Raw genomic sequence first — 17,249 nt, 5'->3', positions numbered from 1 at the left:
AAACTTTTCAATTACAGCCAATTCAAACTATGACTATATTTTAAAGTTTCCTGCCAAATTTTAACTCTTCATATATACGAAAAATAAAGCAGTAATCTCTTCAAAATTCGATCTGGTATTCGATACTAACCACAGATATATAGGTACTATATATACTTATAGTAACTCGGGACAGTTTGGAATTTTTTGCTTCTACTCAGTTTCCAAACATTTTCGAATGTTAGAACCAGAACGAACAAACCTGTTGTGTGATCCGCAGGTGGAATAGTACTCGTGACGTCACTCTTAATCTATATATTAACATGTCTATGGTTTTGTGCTTTGATAGTGTGTCATGTCTGTTTTAGCAGTTTTAGGTTAAGTTGAAAAAATAAGATGGAATTTTGGAAAAACAAGTTAGGCTCTCCCGTGAGAATAGTTGCTCCTATGGTAGATGCTAGTGAACTACCTTGGAGATTATTGAGTCGAAGGTATGATGCTCAACTATGCTTCACTCCAATGTTACATAGTAGTATATTCTGCAATGATCCTAAGTACAGAAAAGAAGCCTTAGCTTCTTGTGAAGAAGATAAACCCTTGATAGTTCAGGTGAGATAATTCGAGAGAATAATATCAGTATACTGAGTCAACTGTAGGTAAAACTGGATATGGATTTTAGTTTTGTGGAAATGATCCTGAAATCATGCTTCAAGCAGCACTCCTAGCTGAGGACTATTGTGTCGCTATTGATATTAATTTAGGTTGCCCTCAGGCTATAGCTAAAAGAGGACACTATGGTTCTTTTCTACAAGATGAATGGCCTTTATTGCAAAAAATTGGTAAGTTTCAACAGTTGAGGGTTGGTGGACAGGTTGACACCAAGAGGTAAGTCGCAAGTCAAACGAAATCGTAAGAAGTGAGTCATTAATTTGCAGTGGAAACATTCATGCACGAACATAGATATTATCTTCACTTATTCACAATATCTAGGAGCATAGGTTGTAAATTTTCTGAAGTAGGAAGTGAACAATATAAATTTTCAAAACTCAAAAACTTGTGACCAACAACTCAAGACTGGTGCATGAATCCATCCTATAATCATTTATATTCAATCATATTTTTGATAAGTTGGAGTTTGAAGTTAGATTCCATAAAATAATACTTGTTGGCATATAATGTACCATATATTCAAGGATACAACCATTTATATTTGTTTTTATGGTCAGTTTTGTTCTGATTCCTGGTCTCTGAAAGTAGTAAAGAAAAGTGTTCTATAAAAAGTTTGGTTCATATGGTAGTAGCTAATTGCATACTGTCAAATAACTTCTGCCTGTTATGAACAGGGAAGTCAGTTTTATTATCTTGAACATTTTTATTATTTGAGGCACTCATAATTTGTTAATGACCTCAATTATGTTGACATCTATAGGCACAGCAATGTTAGTAATATTTCTGCTATTTTTAACAAGTTTTTTTTTCATTAGGATATTTGATGAAAATGACACCAAGTGAAATGATAACTCTACCTGATTTTGATGGATTAACCAATCAATATCTCTTGCAATGCATACAGTATCAAACCATAACTAACATAACTGCCTAAATTTTGGTTATAATTTTCTTTTCTATGTTCTTCGAATTAACTTTGGTTCCAAATAATTTTGGATCCATTTGTAGTCACCTCCTGATGGTTGTAACTTGGTTAGCAAAACGAAAAAAAATTCTCTTGTGTGAGAACATTGTATTATTTAAATTTATCTCTGGCGGCTGAAAGACATCTATTTTTATAAATAAACTGAGTACAATATTTACAATTATATATTAGCAAATTCCAGCATATTTTTTGTATTCCCAAGTAGCCTTATGATAATTGTAACCTTGTGGTAATAGTCTCCACAATATTGTAAATGAAAATACTCATTTCAAATACCTAAAGACATCTCGTCAATACAAAACTACTTGATATAGATAATAGATCAAAATATATATTTTGTCGAAATGTTGAACATTCTTTATGTTAAATATAAAAATTATTCAATATCCTATTTCAGTAAGTACCCTGAATAGTAATTTAAAAGTACCTGTCACCTGCAAGATTCGAAGATTTGAGAGTATTGAAAAAACAGTTAGGTATGCTAAAATGTTGGAATCTGCTGGATGTAAAATGTTGACTGTACATGGTAGAACAAGAGAACAAAAAGGACCTCTCACTGGTTTAGCGGACTGGAGTTATGTTAAGGCAGTAAGGTAAAATTTACAACTTCTCAATTTCATTGTGCAGTCATTCCCTTTAGTCATTTTTTCAAGGGAGGCTCTGAGTATTCCAGTTATATCGAACGGCAATATCCAATGTATTCAAGATGTTGAAAGATGTTTAGAAGACACTGGCACTGTAGGAGTAATGGTAGCGGAGGGAAACTTGTATAATCCTGCATTATTCAAAGGAGATAATCCCCCTTCATGGATACCTGCCTTTGAGTATTTAGATTTGGTGATAAAATATCCTTGTCCATTGTCATACGTCAGAGGTCATCTTTTCAAATTATTTCACCATGTGTAAGTTTTTTGTAAAACAAAAGTACCATATTTTTTGTAGAACAAAAGTACCATATTTTTTGTAGAACGAAAGTACCATCATTATTTCAATAAACTTGGTGTGACACATGTTTCAGCAACCAAGTTGGTATCTTCAGGAGATGAAGATGCCAACTTGGTTGGTAAAATACGTTCTGAGAATAGTATTGTATTTCTGAGTTTCTCAGTTTCACCTTTTATATGGTCCCTCTCAAAATGAATGGTTTTAGAATTTTAGTTCTACAACTTGAATACAAATATTGTTCAACTTCTGAATAGTGTTGAACTATCTTTGATTACAGATGTGAATACTATAACTATATATAGTCCAGAAAGTACTGATCCCAGTGTTTGTAATAACACACTTTCTGTAGAACCTGTCAAAGTGACCTGATAATTTTGGTAGTATGAGAGTCACTTTGGTGTAAACGTTTTGTATGCAATTCCGAACATATCTGGAACGTTGTAGTATATACAAAAATTCTTCAAATCGACTAAAGTAAAACTTATTATTTTCGTAGGCTTACTGTTTTAAGGAGATAATAATAATCGGCTTCATTCATCACGGAAGATCAATGACATCTTATTTGCATTTACATTAATTGAAGAAAACCATATGACCAAAGGGCGAAGTGCCAGCTAAAGCTATTTTGAACCCAACCCAATAGGGTAATTATTCACAAAAAAAATGTTAAGAGTCAATACAAATGAAAACTGACAGTAATCCTATTCAAATCTGAATTGTTTCCTACCAAAAGTTTTTTGCTGTTACAGCTTGATCAAAAACATTAAACACAGATAGCGAATAACTTTTGGCGGGAAAGATTGAATGTGAAATAGGATAAGTGGAAAGAAAAGCGCCTTTAGAATAGTTTTTACCTTGCTATCGTTTTGTTTTTAGGTTAACAATATCTTCAAATAACCATTTGCGGATCAGGTTAGGTGCAGCCAATACTTTACATCAGTTCAGGGAAATCACAACTGAAATCAAGGACATGTATGAGCATTTTCATGAAGGTTTGAAAACATGGGAACAAACTACTGAAAATGGTACTCAAAATCTAATTCTTCCTCCTTGGCTATGTCAGGCATATGTTAGAGACACCCCCGAAAATCACATTAAAAAAGTAGAAGAAAATAAGAAGAAACTGAATGAAGATAAATTGGTAAAAATAACATGACTATCAGTTTTTTTTAATAAACGGAGACCTAATTTTTATCTACAAAATAGGAAGAAGTGGAAAATGAAATGTCAATATATTAATTCAACTGTTAAATATGTAATAGTTTGAAAATAGGATTCAAAGTTGTCGAAAGAAGACAAAGTGGTCATAAAGGCTTCAGTTCATATCTAGGACCAGATAAACATTTTTTAAAAGTTGAACAAAAATTTACTTCTTATTCTTGGCTGATTGGCTTCAAAAGTTGTTTTAAAACGATGATAACAATTAAGTTCTTCGAATGTTTTAAAAAGTAGACTCTTACTCGATTGAATCTTTTTTTATAACAACCACCATTATTGAATTCTATTTTAGATACCGGAGAATAAAAGACATTTCGAAAATGCTGAGGGCAATATCATAAGTAGAAAAAAAATGAAAAAACTTCGAAGGATAAGCAGAAGACCTGAAAAACCACCAAATTTACCAGAGAGAAATTTGGAAAAGTGCACAAAATGTCTTAATCCATTGGTGAATTTATTATAATCAATAATAATTATTCGATATTGATTTTGGAATATTTCAGGGATCCAAATGCATATATAGATTATGCAAAAAATGTTGCAAGGACAAATGTTATTTAGGAAATCTAGATTGTGAAGGACATAGAATATTAGTGAAGACAAGAAGGGAAATAGCAAAGAAACATGCTAAACAAGATAAAATAATTGTCAAGGAATCTGGGGTGTCATAGTGGAAAAATTTTATTTTGATGAATTTCATAGATATATGAATGTTATGCGGATTTTATTATTTTGTATAAAATGATAACACATTAGTAACTTTTTACTTCTGCCTTCCCAATTAGTTTTATAGTTTACGATCAAAAAAAGGAAGAGCGAAAAACATGAAAATATTTATAATAAATTTGTACTATAATGAAAATTTAATTTGAAAATAAATTCAGCATATCATTCAAGAAGGACTGCATGGTTGAGCCACGAATAGAGTAGTGTACACTTCAAGACTACTAGTATCTCCTACACAATTTCAAAACTCAAATATATATGTTTGCGCCTATACTGGACGTGTACAATGATCATTCAAACATCAACTGAAACGGGCTAGGGTAATTTTCTAAGCCAACTTCAGAGGGGATGTGTTAGTAAACCCTACTGCAGAAAAAAAATCTGTTTAAAATCTGTTTTTCCGTTAACCAGCTGTCGCACCCCTACGAACGACAACCCTCAGAAGTCGAAACTTGTGCGAGCTAAGGATTAACGAGGTCTTACCTTTTAACGTGTGATTTCTTAACACGGGTTGGACGGTAGCAAGTGAAGATCGATCGTTCAGACTAGGGCTTGAACCACCGACCAACATGGCAGTCAATTCGAGTGAGTGAACAAAGCACCCACGACGAACCGCTTGGCTACCGACCGGCCATTAAAATAATATATTACTATCACATTTTGAAATGTGATCCAAATCGATGGAGGGTTTTAGGAGCGAATAGTTTATAACTAATAACAATAATAATTGACATGTGATGATTGCTGAATATCGAAGCATCAACACAAAAGTTTCACATGGAAACATCAGACATTTGAAGGTAACTGTCCAGAAAGGCACAAAGTCATTAATAGCTAGAGCTATGGACTGGGACTATAGAAATAACTCTTCACAGAGTATGATAAAGAATATGTTATATCCAAATCGAGATTCTGGAAGCGATTGTTTGAGAATGTATCTGAAATAGCCGCAGTAATTTTTCTGCAAAGAACCTTCTAATAGCATTTGTTAAGGTTAGGTTCATTTATTCGTTGAAAAATGCAAAATGTTTCGGTCACGTTCATCCTATATATTTTGTCTAGATATTGTTTACTTTGTTCAAAGCAGTTGATATAAATATGTAGATGTCATTAAAAGGCTTAATAAAAACTCTGGCCTTCTCTAAAAAACCATTATTTTTCGTTCTTCAACCCTGGATAATTAAGAATATTACAGATAATGACACTGGGTTGATAAACAGACTGAATAGGGAATGATGTAGCCAAAGTTGCTTGGTTGGCCTTCTTCCCCAAGGTTAAAATAGCCCACCAATTAAACTTCCGAGTGGTGACCCTGAATCAGCTAATCCAAGAAAACTAAAACAAGCGCTTTTCCCAAATCGCCAGAAATGCACTACTCTTCTCGACGCACTTTTAACCTACCAGGTTGACGTCTTCAGATAATTGAGAAAGGTGTTTGCTTTGGATTCATCAGACACCAGAGGTACCAAATAAGGCAAAGTATCTAAGGGTTATCAGTTTTACCCGTGAGAATACCCTGCCCTTCATTCAATTTAAAAGCTTGATCATCCATAATGAAATCAGAACGTATTATTACTTTACAGTTCATATAAAAAACATTTATTCGGAAAACCATTTTAGAAAAATTGTCACAACCTTACTTAGCCTTTCCAACAGTGTATGAAATACGTAAATTTGATGAACCGTTTTCAAGCCCATTTTTATTAGGCCCTTTTTACAAACTCAAACAATCATCAAAAAATTACATTCTTGAAAAATTTAATTGTGTTATCATCATGTTTACAATAAAAAAAATCAAATCTGCGTGTTTAAATCCAATGTTCAAATTGTCCTCCATTGACTTTCATACAATAATACTTTCTCTCAAACTAATAAATAAAAAAACAGCAAAACATTTCCTTATCTTGCCTTAATTTTTTTTGTGCTTAGAAGGTGATTATCTGGTTGTAACGTTTCTTCAATCATTTCAGAATTGATATCAATCTGTTGAGTGACTACTTTGCTGATTTGTTTAAAATTTCACATTGCAAGAACGTGTTGAGCTGGTTAGCCATTATTACCAAAAAGAGCGATGCAAGGATATTCAACCAAAACCATCCTGAACGTAGCGTTCGCCATAAGTACGTACTGGAATTGATTTCAAAATTTGTGGATATGGGTTCAGTAATGGATAAAAAAAAGGCACCCATTGAAATTGTGAATGATGAAGGAGCAGCCATGGCGGTATTGGGACATGTCCAACTTATGCCAAATACGCAATCTGTACGACAACTTTCTGCAATTTCCGGTATTAGTCAATCTAAAGTTTTCAGAATTTTACATAGACACAAGTTCCATCCGTACAAAATTAAATTAATTCATGAATTAAATAATTATGATTGGGATCAAAGGCAAGAAGTTTGCGAAATTATGGCCGAACTTATCAACAATAACCCAAATTTCTTGTACGTTTGCTTTTCTGACGAATGCACTTTCTTACTTAATGGAGAGGTTAACCGAAATAACTGTAGAATTTGGAGCGATACAAATCCTCATGTATTTCGAGAAAGTCATACTCAACGTCCAAAAAAGCTAAACATTTGGGTAGAAATTTTAGGAGACCACCTAATTGGACCTCTGTTTATTTCTGGTAATTTAACTGCCGAACGATATCTGGAAATGCTGGAAAATGCGATTGATCCGTTAATAACTGAACAATTGGAAAACGATTCTTTACTACTTGAACAACAATTGCATTTCCAACAAGACAGAGCTGTCTGTTCTGTTTAAAATCTGTTTTTCCGTTAACCAGCTGTCGCACCCCTACGAACGACAACCCTCAGAAGTCGAAACTTGTGCGAGCTAAGGATTAACGAGGTCTTACCTTTCAACGTGTGATTCCTAACACGGGTTAGACGGTAGCAAGTGAAGATCGATCGTTCAGACTAGAGCTTGAACCACCGACCAACACGGCAGTCAATTCGAGTGAGTGAACAAAGCACCCACGCCGAACCGCTTGGCTACCGACTGACCATTTCCTCCTCTGCACTACGCCGCACCAGTTCGTCAATACCTCAATTTGCAATACCCCGTTCGTTGGATTGGAAGAAGAGGTCCTATGGAGTGGCCTGCCCGATCTCTTGACCTGAACCCTATGGACTTCTTCTTGTGGGGACATCTCAAGTCCAAGATTTTTGTGAGTCACCCTGAAAATTTGGACGAACTACCCAAAGAACATTGGATTTAAACACGCAGATTTGATTTTTTTCATTGTAAGCATGATAATAAAACAATTAAATTTTTTCAAGAATGTGATTTTTTGAAGATTGTTTAAGTTTGTAAAAAGGGCTTGATAAAAATGGACTTGTACATGTAAAAATAACCAAATTATTCAAGGTGGCCCATTCGAGCTGCAAAATTGATTTTTGCCAAAAACGGTTCATCAAATTTACGTTTTTCATACACCGTTGTAAAGAGGCTTCCAAGACCTTTCAAATAAAGTATCACTCAACCCATCTTCCCTATTCAAGTTTGAGGGGTTGAAGAGTCCCCTATTAGGGGGTTGCTCGTTCAAGCGTAAAATATACGTCAAAAGATGTCCCCCAAACAAAATCATTCGACGTGTTTCGGGAAAATTTTCCCTCACTATGGGATAAGAAATATACGGGGTGGCTCGTCTAAGATGGAACACCCTGTATATTTAAGAAATAGAATGTGAGCCGCGTGTTCTATGAGACATTTCAGTAGATCATCTGGTTTGTCCACCATTATTTTTGCACAATCCTCATACACATTCTACACCATGCTCGATAGCTTATTTTCTAAATATCTTAGCTTCAAGCCATTTTTGAAGTAAATCTGTGCAAATTCCACTCTGCCTTCAACCAGTCCATTTTGATTTCCCAATAACTTGAGAAATCTATCTTCACTAGCTGATCTTGGTTGCTCCATCACTTACATTATAGACATGAATTAATCCATGAAATATATTGAATTGTAATTTATGACACCGTTTATTGATGTAATATCGGGCACCTGCTTTCGTTAGTATCGGAGTGAGGTCTCTCGTGGTAGGTAGGCCAAGGTAGAACCAAAATGTCACCCGATTTAGTTACGTTATACCTATTTTTTGTGAAATCACATATAAAGACTTTCAATTTGTGAAAGTCGACATTTCTAGATGATTTACTAAAAACATTTTTGAAACATCACAACGGAAATGCTTCAGAACGTCCGAAATCATCGCTTTGAGCAGAACCCCTATAGTAAGTGAACTATTGAATGCCATTTTTTACGTTATCCCCTTTTATAAAGTCAAAACCTTTAACCTATATGCTTAGAAACGAAAACCCGTTTTACAAAAACTGGCAAGAGTTCCTTTTTAAAGTTGAAAAAAGTAACTTTCATCAACTTATAGCACCATTACTTGACATCCGCTGCACCAAACTTTGAAAATATTGTGGGGATAAGCTAAAAAAATAAATTGATGATCCTTCAAACGAGATATATCTTGACCTCTAATTGTACTCAATGGTTAGATCGTACCCTGCTGAATAAGTAGAGGTGACATGGTTAAAAACTTTCTTAAAAAAACTCTGAGAAATCGTTTAGTTTTCATTTGCCCATTCTGCATAGTGTGTTATATTTTCTGAAATTGTAAGTTCCTGCCGGAAAACAATACCTACCTATAACATTTGAAAAAACACATTTAAATGACTACCTACTTTTATAGGTAAGTAAAGCAATTTTGAAGTACTTGAAACAATCAGAACAAGATATTTAAACAAAGTTTAGTACTTGATTAAAAAAAGCAATAGTGTTGCATCACTCGTCGCCGAAAGGGCGCTGTCAACTTTTTTTTTCAAATCGAAAGGATGTTTTGTTACATTTCGTTATTTGATAGATCTTTCATATCTCTATTAACACTAGTTTGTTGTTAGAAATCGAATAAGCCTTTCCTGAGTAATCAGCAGTATATATTCTTTTCGAGAATCTGCAAACGCATGATAAATATCATAATTTCGAATAAAAGGTAAAACTGGAACCTCTGTCGTTGACTGAATCCAAATCAATCACATTTCCTAATAACCAGAAAATCAATACAACTCGCCTTTCACCAACCAGCTTGGCGTCTTCAGGAGATGAAGAAGAGTTTTCTTCATCTGAAGACGCCAAATTGGTTGGTGAAACGCGCGTCGAGAAGAGTATTGCATTTCTGGTGATTGGGAAAAGTGTCTGTTTCGATCAAAAATTAAATATTTTCGGAACAATTTCCTTGCAAGCACCTTTTATTTGATCTACAAATTTTGGAGTAGACTTATGCAACGTAAGTAGTTATGCAACGAACGAATCAGATTTCGCATGACCCCGCAAAAAATCTGAAGGCGACATATCAAGTGATCGAGCGTATCATTCTAAGGAACCACCTCCGTCTGTTTACCCGTTTAGATAATTGACATGCCCAATAGAGTTTTCAACTGTTCAAGTTTTCTTAATGTGAGAGGCTGGTTCGAAAGTGGTTAATGGCAATCATAGAAACCGATGAATGGCCCGCTAGATCACCAGCTTATATGAAGCCTTTAGATTTTTGTGGAGATTCAAAAACTCTAAAGCTTACGTTACACAACCACAGACCACTGCAGTACTCACTGAAAAATCACTCTAAAAATATTCCATAATGTAAGAAATGAATTTGTAAGTAAATGGTGAACATTTATCGGGATAAACTGGAATGCGTTTAGAATAAATTTTTTATCGAGATTCGTTTATTGTTAGATTTTTGAAAAAATAAAACTGCTGGTTACTCAAAAACGGCCAATCTGATTTTCAAAAATGAATTGACATATCAATGGTGTTATCCCGAAATAACCCTTTTCACATGAAAATAGTGGGTAACACCCTCATGCCGACGAATGATGCCACACTATTGTTTTTATTGAAAGAAACTATCAATAATGCCGTAATGATACGTAAGTAAACTTTGTCCGACCTTGATATCATGTGTCGGTCAATTGTTAGGAGGGAACTTTTTACGTCCACACTGTATAAAGATTTGAACTCCCATATAATAATTCTTTAAATACTTTTTTTCAATAATTATCATTATTACCTATAATTAGTTATACCCTCATTAGCATGGGTTTTTAATATATTTCTGAATGGTTTAATATAGCATGTACACAATAATAGGTGTATGAAGACGTATTTGTTCACTAGAATAATGTCTCTAATACAACAGAGTATTTTGAAAAGGAGTTTGCAGATCAGAAAAGTAACATTTTTTAAAATAAATGAATATTTAAATGCGAATGGAACCAAAAGGTATTTATGTTGGTTTTCTCCTTGGTCAAGTATTTTTTACATTAGCCAAAAGTAGGTATATTTCAAAATTTCATTGAAATCATATTTTTGCAGGAATCTTTTCTCAAGCTCGTTCAAACCGAACATTTCGCATGAGGAGACTCGATCATTTTTAAATACATTTCCTGTAATTATAAAAGACTTAACGGATCATGACCTTTTCAATATTTTTCCCGAGATGAAAAATCGATTGGATCGAATGATGGAATACTCCTCATTAGCTGGAAATAAAAGTGTACCTCTCACCATGCTCATGGCCTATAAATCGTTTGAAAAACCTGAAAAACTTACGGATGAAAATATGACTTTGGCATATATTCTAGGATGGTTAACGGAATTGGTGAGTCTCACTTAAGCAGTATAATATCACTGTTGTAATGGTATCTTCAAATTCAGTTTTGATTCATCTGTTATCGATATTTATTATTTAAAGAATCTATACTTGTTAAGAGTTTTTCCATATGAAGTGAGACACAATTTTCAGTTCATGGCAGTAAAAACATAAACAGTTAATAATTTTTGGATGCATTGAAATTATCAGAGGTGGGGGTTTGTTACAATTCTCAACTCTGGCTAGATACAGCTTGCTCAGAATAAATTAAAATTTCAGATTGTAAAGATTGAATCGTGTAGTTTATGAAAAAAATAAATTAAATTTGAAACTAAATAAGTGTTAAGAGCTGCAATCGCCTACATTTGATATAACATGAACATGTCTAAAGCTGTCATATCTACAAATCCTATAAATGTAGTTCAAATATCTCAGAATTACGTACTTGAAGAATCGTTTTGAATATTTATTAAAAAAAAATAGTCTTGACTGTTTTCAATGACTGTATGATTATTATTCAATATTGAACAATAATTTCTTGCATCTTTTCGAGAAATGTTGGTATAATAAGTCTGAAGTGTTTCAACAAATAATACGAAAGGCTGATGAATCAAACAAACAACCGGATACTATAATGGGTGTTACTACGGTTGTTTTCTGTGCTATTGTAGTATCTCCAATTATATATCAGTTTAGTTTTTCAACAAATAAACCAATCTTCATAATTGTTTGAGTTGCCCCCCTATATAGGTATAGCCAGATTCACTCGGTCGATCAAAGAGTATACATATTAAAAACGATATAAAAGAACAAAGGCTTTCACATTTGGAGTCGCGATTGAAAGGCTGGTAGGACGTGGTCGAATGGAATCTGAAGTACCAAACGTTTCGTCTGCTACTGCGGCATACATCAGAGGTGTGTGCGTTGACTGCGAGGACAAGTCTCAGCAACGACTGACTGGCGAGCTACGTTTTCACTTGCATTTATAATTTCAGATGGTGGTGGGGGTGGCGCGATGACAGGGTGTCCATGCAAATTCTCACTCCTGATTAGTCCGCACCTATGCCGGGTCGTTCTGATTGGTCCACACTGTTACTAGGGTATTCTGATTGGTCCACGTTACTGACAGGTATGATACCTAGTGAGATGTCGATCAGAGTTGTATACCAGTTCATTTCTGGCTTTCTCAAGTACTGGATACCACCTTCTGTTGACTCGTATAACTTCTTCTCTTCAATTGAGATCGTTGGGAAACTTATAGATCTCAATGGCCTACCTGTGAAATCGGATGTGTTAATGCGATGAATTAGGACAACAGTTTCTTCGTATTTCAGAATTCGTGGTCTGTTCCCTAATTGCAGATTCATCCGGATGCATAAGGGCGGCAGCTATACGTAATAGTATACAAGTTGTTTGGAAGCTTTCAGACCAGTAACACTGTGAAGATTGTTAGAGTGAAATAGTTTTTAAGTAAGAGGCCCGGCAGGAGCCGCTGACCAAGTTTTTCATTGCTATCAAGTGTATGGTCCATACATGCTTTTTTTGAAATTTGTCTATTTTCCGCCCGGTCGAGGGGGGCGTGGCAAAATCAAAAAATTGGACAACGTAACGAACGAATACAACGATCCTGTTCAACCAAGTCAACGGGAAGTAGAACTGTCCCATCCACTACTTCATGCATTCATCAGGCTGGAGATGAGATACATAGCTTCGGTCGGTCGGTAGCCAAGCGGTTCGGCGTGGGTGCTTTGTTCACTCACTCGAATTGACTGCCGTGTTGGTCGGTGGTTAAAGACCTAGTCTGAACGATCGATCTTCACTCGCTATCGTCCAACCCGTGTTAGGAATCACACGTTAAAAGATAAGACCTCGTTAATCCTTAGCTCGCACAAGTTTCGACTTCTGAGGGTTGTCGTTCGTAGGGGTGCGTCAGCTGGTTAACGGAAAAACAGATTTAAACAGATAGCTTCGCCGATGAAGATGATATACATAATCCCTCATATTTTGGGCGGAGAAACCGGCATTTTCCACATACCTTTGCTGACCTTTGCTGAACGGGTTCCAACTCGGTGAAAAATTTACTTCAATTCTCGCTTTCACGGTGGCAGACTATGCAGAGAATGAAATCAATTCATGATACCTTTACATACTCCATACAATATTATTCTGTAATGTAGACACTTCGAATTCAAAAATGGAAAACGATCGATATTAGTCATTTAGTTGCTGTGTATTTCAGTATATTACTTTTTTTATTTCTTAAAGTTATTTCTTAGGTTCTAGTGACACCTCTTTTCCTAAGGTACGGTTATTCTCAAGAGGGAGTGTTCAAAAAATGATTTTTATCTTTTCGAATGAACAACAAAAAGTACTATTTACAAAGTTTCAATCCATATTATTATTTTCACCTGAACTGGTACATGTGGCTTTCTCGATAGCTCTTCAGCTCCACTCTCAACTCATTTTAATCTAACTCAGAATGTTGTGGTTGGAGGTGGTCTTGACCACCTCTCGCGCCCTTCTTTCGACCGGATTTTCTTGCTGGTAGTGCGATGGACTTCACCCTGTCTCACAAAACCAATCCCAGGTGGCCATTCAGGAACATCATTGCCCCATCACTAACTCCTACCTGTAGAAATTTCTACCGATTAAAAACCTGCAATAAAAATGTATCCACTTCTGATTGTACTTTTTTGTATGTTTTAGTTCCGACCTAATACGATGCGGTTTTTGTTCCCAGACACCTGAAGCATGCAAGCTTGAATATCGTGTTATAGATTAACACCTTATTTTTAAGGTTCAGCTTCGATTTACGGTTGATTAAAAAGTACAGATTGGAAATCCGTACCTAACATCCCTGTACTCGCGTTTTCGATATGCGTGATCCAGGTGAGCCTGCGGTCTATTGTAAGACCGAGGTACTTCACCAGCGGTTCTAGTCGATCTTCCTTCCAGAGGTCCTCACTTTCGTGGCCGGAGAAGATATCGTTCTTCCCATGGTTATTGCTCGAGTCTTGTTTGAGTTCACTCGGATCTTCCAATCGAGGTACCAGCGATCAAGGTCGTCCAATGCGCGTTGCATATAGACGAATCCGAGCTCACCAATGGAAGGGTCAAGGAGAGCCGTATCATCGGCGTACAGGAAGATCCCCACACGCTCGAAAGGTCGCGCTGGTATATAAGGAGTACAGCGTAGGAAAAAGCACAGCTTCCTGAGGCACTCCAGCAGGTATTTCCCTGCTGAAAAGTTCTGCCCTTCAGAAAGGAACCTATTCGTCAGAACCAGACCCCGGGGCAGGTCGACCTCGAATAGTTTGTGAAGAAGGCATTCGTGCCAGACGCGATCGAAGGCCTACGAAATGTTCCAGAGGACAAGATGGACAATCTTGCTGTTATTTAGCTCCTTGATGGTGTTTTCAACCATCAGCCTCAGAACCTGTAATTCAGTGAAGTGGCCCCTTCAATAATCGAATTGTTCGCCAGGCAGAACTGATCAGGCGGTGATTCTGTGGGAACAATGGGTCCTGGTCCTGTTTTGGGATTATCATGACGATTGCATGATCCGACCTTCTGGGGAAGTACCTAAGGGCTAGTGAGCTGTTTATAATGCTTAGAAGCTCTCTGACGCGGATTTTCGAGTGCCTCTTCAGCAACCTGTTGGTTATTGAGTCAACTCTTGGAGTCTTCTTGGAGTCGACGAATGTTATTGACAATTTACCTAATCCGGGTACAGGTATTAGCACACTAAGCTACCTCACGCAACCGTAATATTCAGTAATCGGAAATTACTCAGGATGTATAAACCTTTGAAGAAGCTAGCCACTCGCACCACTCAACAATTGGTAATACTCAACTATTTTGTCAGTTTATTGATACTTTATTTGTTATTTTTCACATTGTATAAGGGTAATAATAAATTATATGTTCATTTCAAATATTATCAGAAATATACAAAAACTATGGTACTTCACAACAGTGAAACAGTTATGAATTATATTTCATAATATAAAAGTTATCAGAATAATAATTACGACTGATATTAAGCGCCTTCACACTATCCAGGAGATACAAAAATATTATTAGTTAATGCAAACATTTTTTTTTTATTTATTGTTTGGTAAAAAACAACATGACTTGAATAAATTGAAGACTCATTCACTCCATTAATTGTTCTAGGTTCAAATTGTTTTTTTCATGACTACGGATGTAGCTGAAGAAATAAATACCCGTAAAAACATACCGACTTGGCATACCTATGCCGATGTGCAACTCAAAGCAGCTAATGACTCGACGATTTTGGAAAATTATGTCTTCTTATTTCTAAAAAAGTATTTTTCATCTCATTCCCGCTATGAACAGTTGATGGATTTATTTAACAACACTATTTACAAGACTTTTCAAGGAATTGGATTTGAATCATGTAATGTCAATATCGAAGATTTTTCTATGGACAGACTCGAAAAAATTGCAAAATATAGGTTTTTCTATAGCTGTTATCTTTTACCTATTTATTCGGCTATGTACCTGGCAGATATGACGGAACTGAGAGGATTTGAAAGCACTGAAAATGTTTTATTTGAGATGGCGAAATATACTAAAGTAGAGGTGGGTTCGTTAGAAGAAAAAGTCGTAATTTTTGAATTTTGATTAAAAGGTGACATTCTTGATCATCTAATGATGCTTACTTGTTTTCAATAGACTATGAAAGGTTTATAAAACCGCGACACGTGTTTCGTGCTTCTTCAAGCAAGTTTAGCTTGAGGAAGCTATCTTGAATAGCGAAACACGTGTAAAGGTTTTGTAAACCTTTCACAGTGAAAATCAAAATTAATTTTATTAGTAACTTTTGACATCGATTTTCATCAAATATCGGTCAGTAAGTTCCATTCAATTTTGGAAAAGTTCTAGTCATAAACATTTTTTAATTTCCAGAATGATTATTTGGATTCGTTCAACTGTCCCAGCTTCAACACAAATATAAGATTTGGACGGTGTTCTTGGCTGGCTTTGAAAGCATATGAAAAGGCGAGTTTGTCTCAAAAGGATCTTCTGAAAAAATTCTATGGTTGTTTGAACAACGAATCTACACACAAAATTCGATGTCTATATGAGGAACTAGATATACCACGTGATTTTCAGAATCACAGAAATGAAAGTTTTCGTACTATTCGGAAGAAAATTGATGATTTATCTATGTATAATGAAATGACTCTCCTCCGGCAGGTTCTCAATAATTTTGTTATTGCCAAGGCAGTGAGAGCACAGTAAAATAGTATTACCTATGAACTCTTTGTGAACATCGGATAAGTAAAACATGTTTTGAATTAAACTTTGGGTGAAGACATTCTTTAATCAGCACTGAAATGCTGAGCAGTATTCTGAACTGTTTCAATTCCACAAAATATTCTAGAATTTCGCGAATATTCCAGAAATTTCTTGTGATTTACAGCACATAATACGTAGATATATTCCGTTCGCCTATTTGACACTAGTTATAAACCTGAGTATTGTAGAATATTCGTAACGTTTCAAAACTTTGTAGTGATTTTCTGCACGAATGCAACGTCAGCCCTTTTTTGAAACACGGACTCATAGGTAGACAAATAGGTTTTAGTCAGAGTTTACTAGAATTTTGAACAGGCTGGTTGGAGGTAATTTTTTGGGAATATTGCTATATTCGTGCATAACCTGACATCATCAGATTCTTTAATATATTTGATTTCAATTTTCGTAAAACAAAATTCCGAAAGTTCAATATTGTCATCACTTCATCAAAATCACGGAGGTTGAAGTGAATGTAATGGGAATAATTCAATGTTATTTCATGAATATGTGTCTATTCGAAACTCAGATATTTTTAGTATGGAATATATAAGGAAGTCAAGAGAGGAAATGATTACCAGAGACAAAGTATATGATAAAGAGTTACTTCGCAGGAAGCAAATATTGTTGCGAGTTTCTCCTTTCATCTTCATCCTCGGATGAACCACCTCTGAAAGTTGCCATCACTTTATTTTCCAACGAGCCAGTGATATATACAGTTGCGAGTTGCGCAGG

The 17,249-nt window shown here is 35.4% G+C and overlaps 2 protein-coding genes and 1 long non-coding RNA gene across 4 annotated transcripts in view; 2 read left to right on the top strand and 1 right to left on the bottom strand.

Moving 5' to 3' along the window:
• LOC141481016 (uncharacterized) overlaps positions 1 to 17,249 on the bottom strand; it is a 39,074-nt gene that overhangs the window by 18,107 nt on the left and 3,718 nt on the right. The gene's annotated exons all lie outside the window — the stretch shown is intronic.
• Dus1 (Dihydrouridine synthase 1) lies at positions 317 to 4,551 on the top strand. Of its 2 annotated transcripts, none has more exons than XM_023157449.2 (7): positions 317 to 588; positions 659 to 818; positions 2,031 to 2,226; positions 2,287 to 2,535; positions 3,455 to 3,719; positions 4,089 to 4,244; positions 4,300 to 4,551. In XM_023157449.2, exons 1-7 carry the CDS (start codon positions 376 to 378, stop codon positions 4,465 to 4,467), a joined length of 1,407 nt encoding a protein of 468 aa, XP_023013217.2. In that variant the 5' UTR covers positions 317 to 375; the 3' UTR covers positions 4,468 to 4,551. The 2 variants fall into 2 exon arrangements, with proteins under 2 accessions (XP_023013217.2, XP_074028010.1); XM_074171909.1 differs by having other exon boundaries at positions 451 to 588; positions 636 to 818.
• LOC111503201 (uncharacterized) lies at positions 10,657 to 16,539 on the top strand. The gene is made up of 4 exons (XM_023157451.2): positions 10,657 to 10,822; positions 10,916 to 11,201; positions 15,369 to 15,797; positions 16,125 to 16,539. The coding sequence occupies exons 1-4, from the start codon at positions 10,695 to 10,697 to the stop codon at positions 16,458 to 16,460; spliced, it is 1,179 nt and encodes a 392-aa protein (XP_023013219.2). The 5' UTR covers positions 10,657 to 10,694; the 3' UTR covers positions 16,461 to 16,539.

This window comes from Leptinotarsa decemlineata, unplaced genomic scaffold, assembly GCF_025532065.1.
Source record: "Leptinotarsa decemlineata unplaced genomic scaffold, Ldec_3_MD MMD2_tig00000035_RagTag_RagTag, whole genome shotgun sequence".
Lineage (NCBI taxonomy): Eukaryota > Metazoa > Arthropoda > Insecta > Coleoptera > Chrysomelidae > Leptinotarsa > Leptinotarsa decemlineata.
Note: the sequence above shows the minus strand (reverse complement) of the source record. Positions and strands in the feature narration are given on the sequence as shown.

Coding starts and splice junctions, on each gene's coding strand:
- Dus1 (XM_023157449.2), top strand. CDS start 376: ATGGAATTTTGGAAAAACAAGTTAGGCTCTCCCGTGAGAATAGTTGCT. Junction 3,720..4,088: donor AACTGAATGAAGATAAATTG/GTAAAAATAACA, acceptor ATTCTATTTTAG/ATACCGGAGAATAAAAGACA. Junction 4,245..4,299: donor CAAAATGTCTTAATCCATTG/GTGAATTTATTA, acceptor GGAATATTTCAG/GGATCCAAATGCATATATAG.
- LOC111503201 (XM_023157451.2), top strand. CDS start 10,695: ATGAAGACGTATTTGTTCACTAGAATAATGTCTCTAATACAACAGAGT. Junction 10,823..10,915: donor AATGCGAATGGAACCAAAAG/GTATTTATGTTG, acceptor ATATTTTTGCAG/GAATCTTTTCTCAAGCTCGT. Junction 11,202..15,368: donor TAGGATGGTTAACGGAATTG/GTGAGTCTCACT, acceptor TAATTGTTCTAG/GTTCAAATTGTTTTTTTCAT.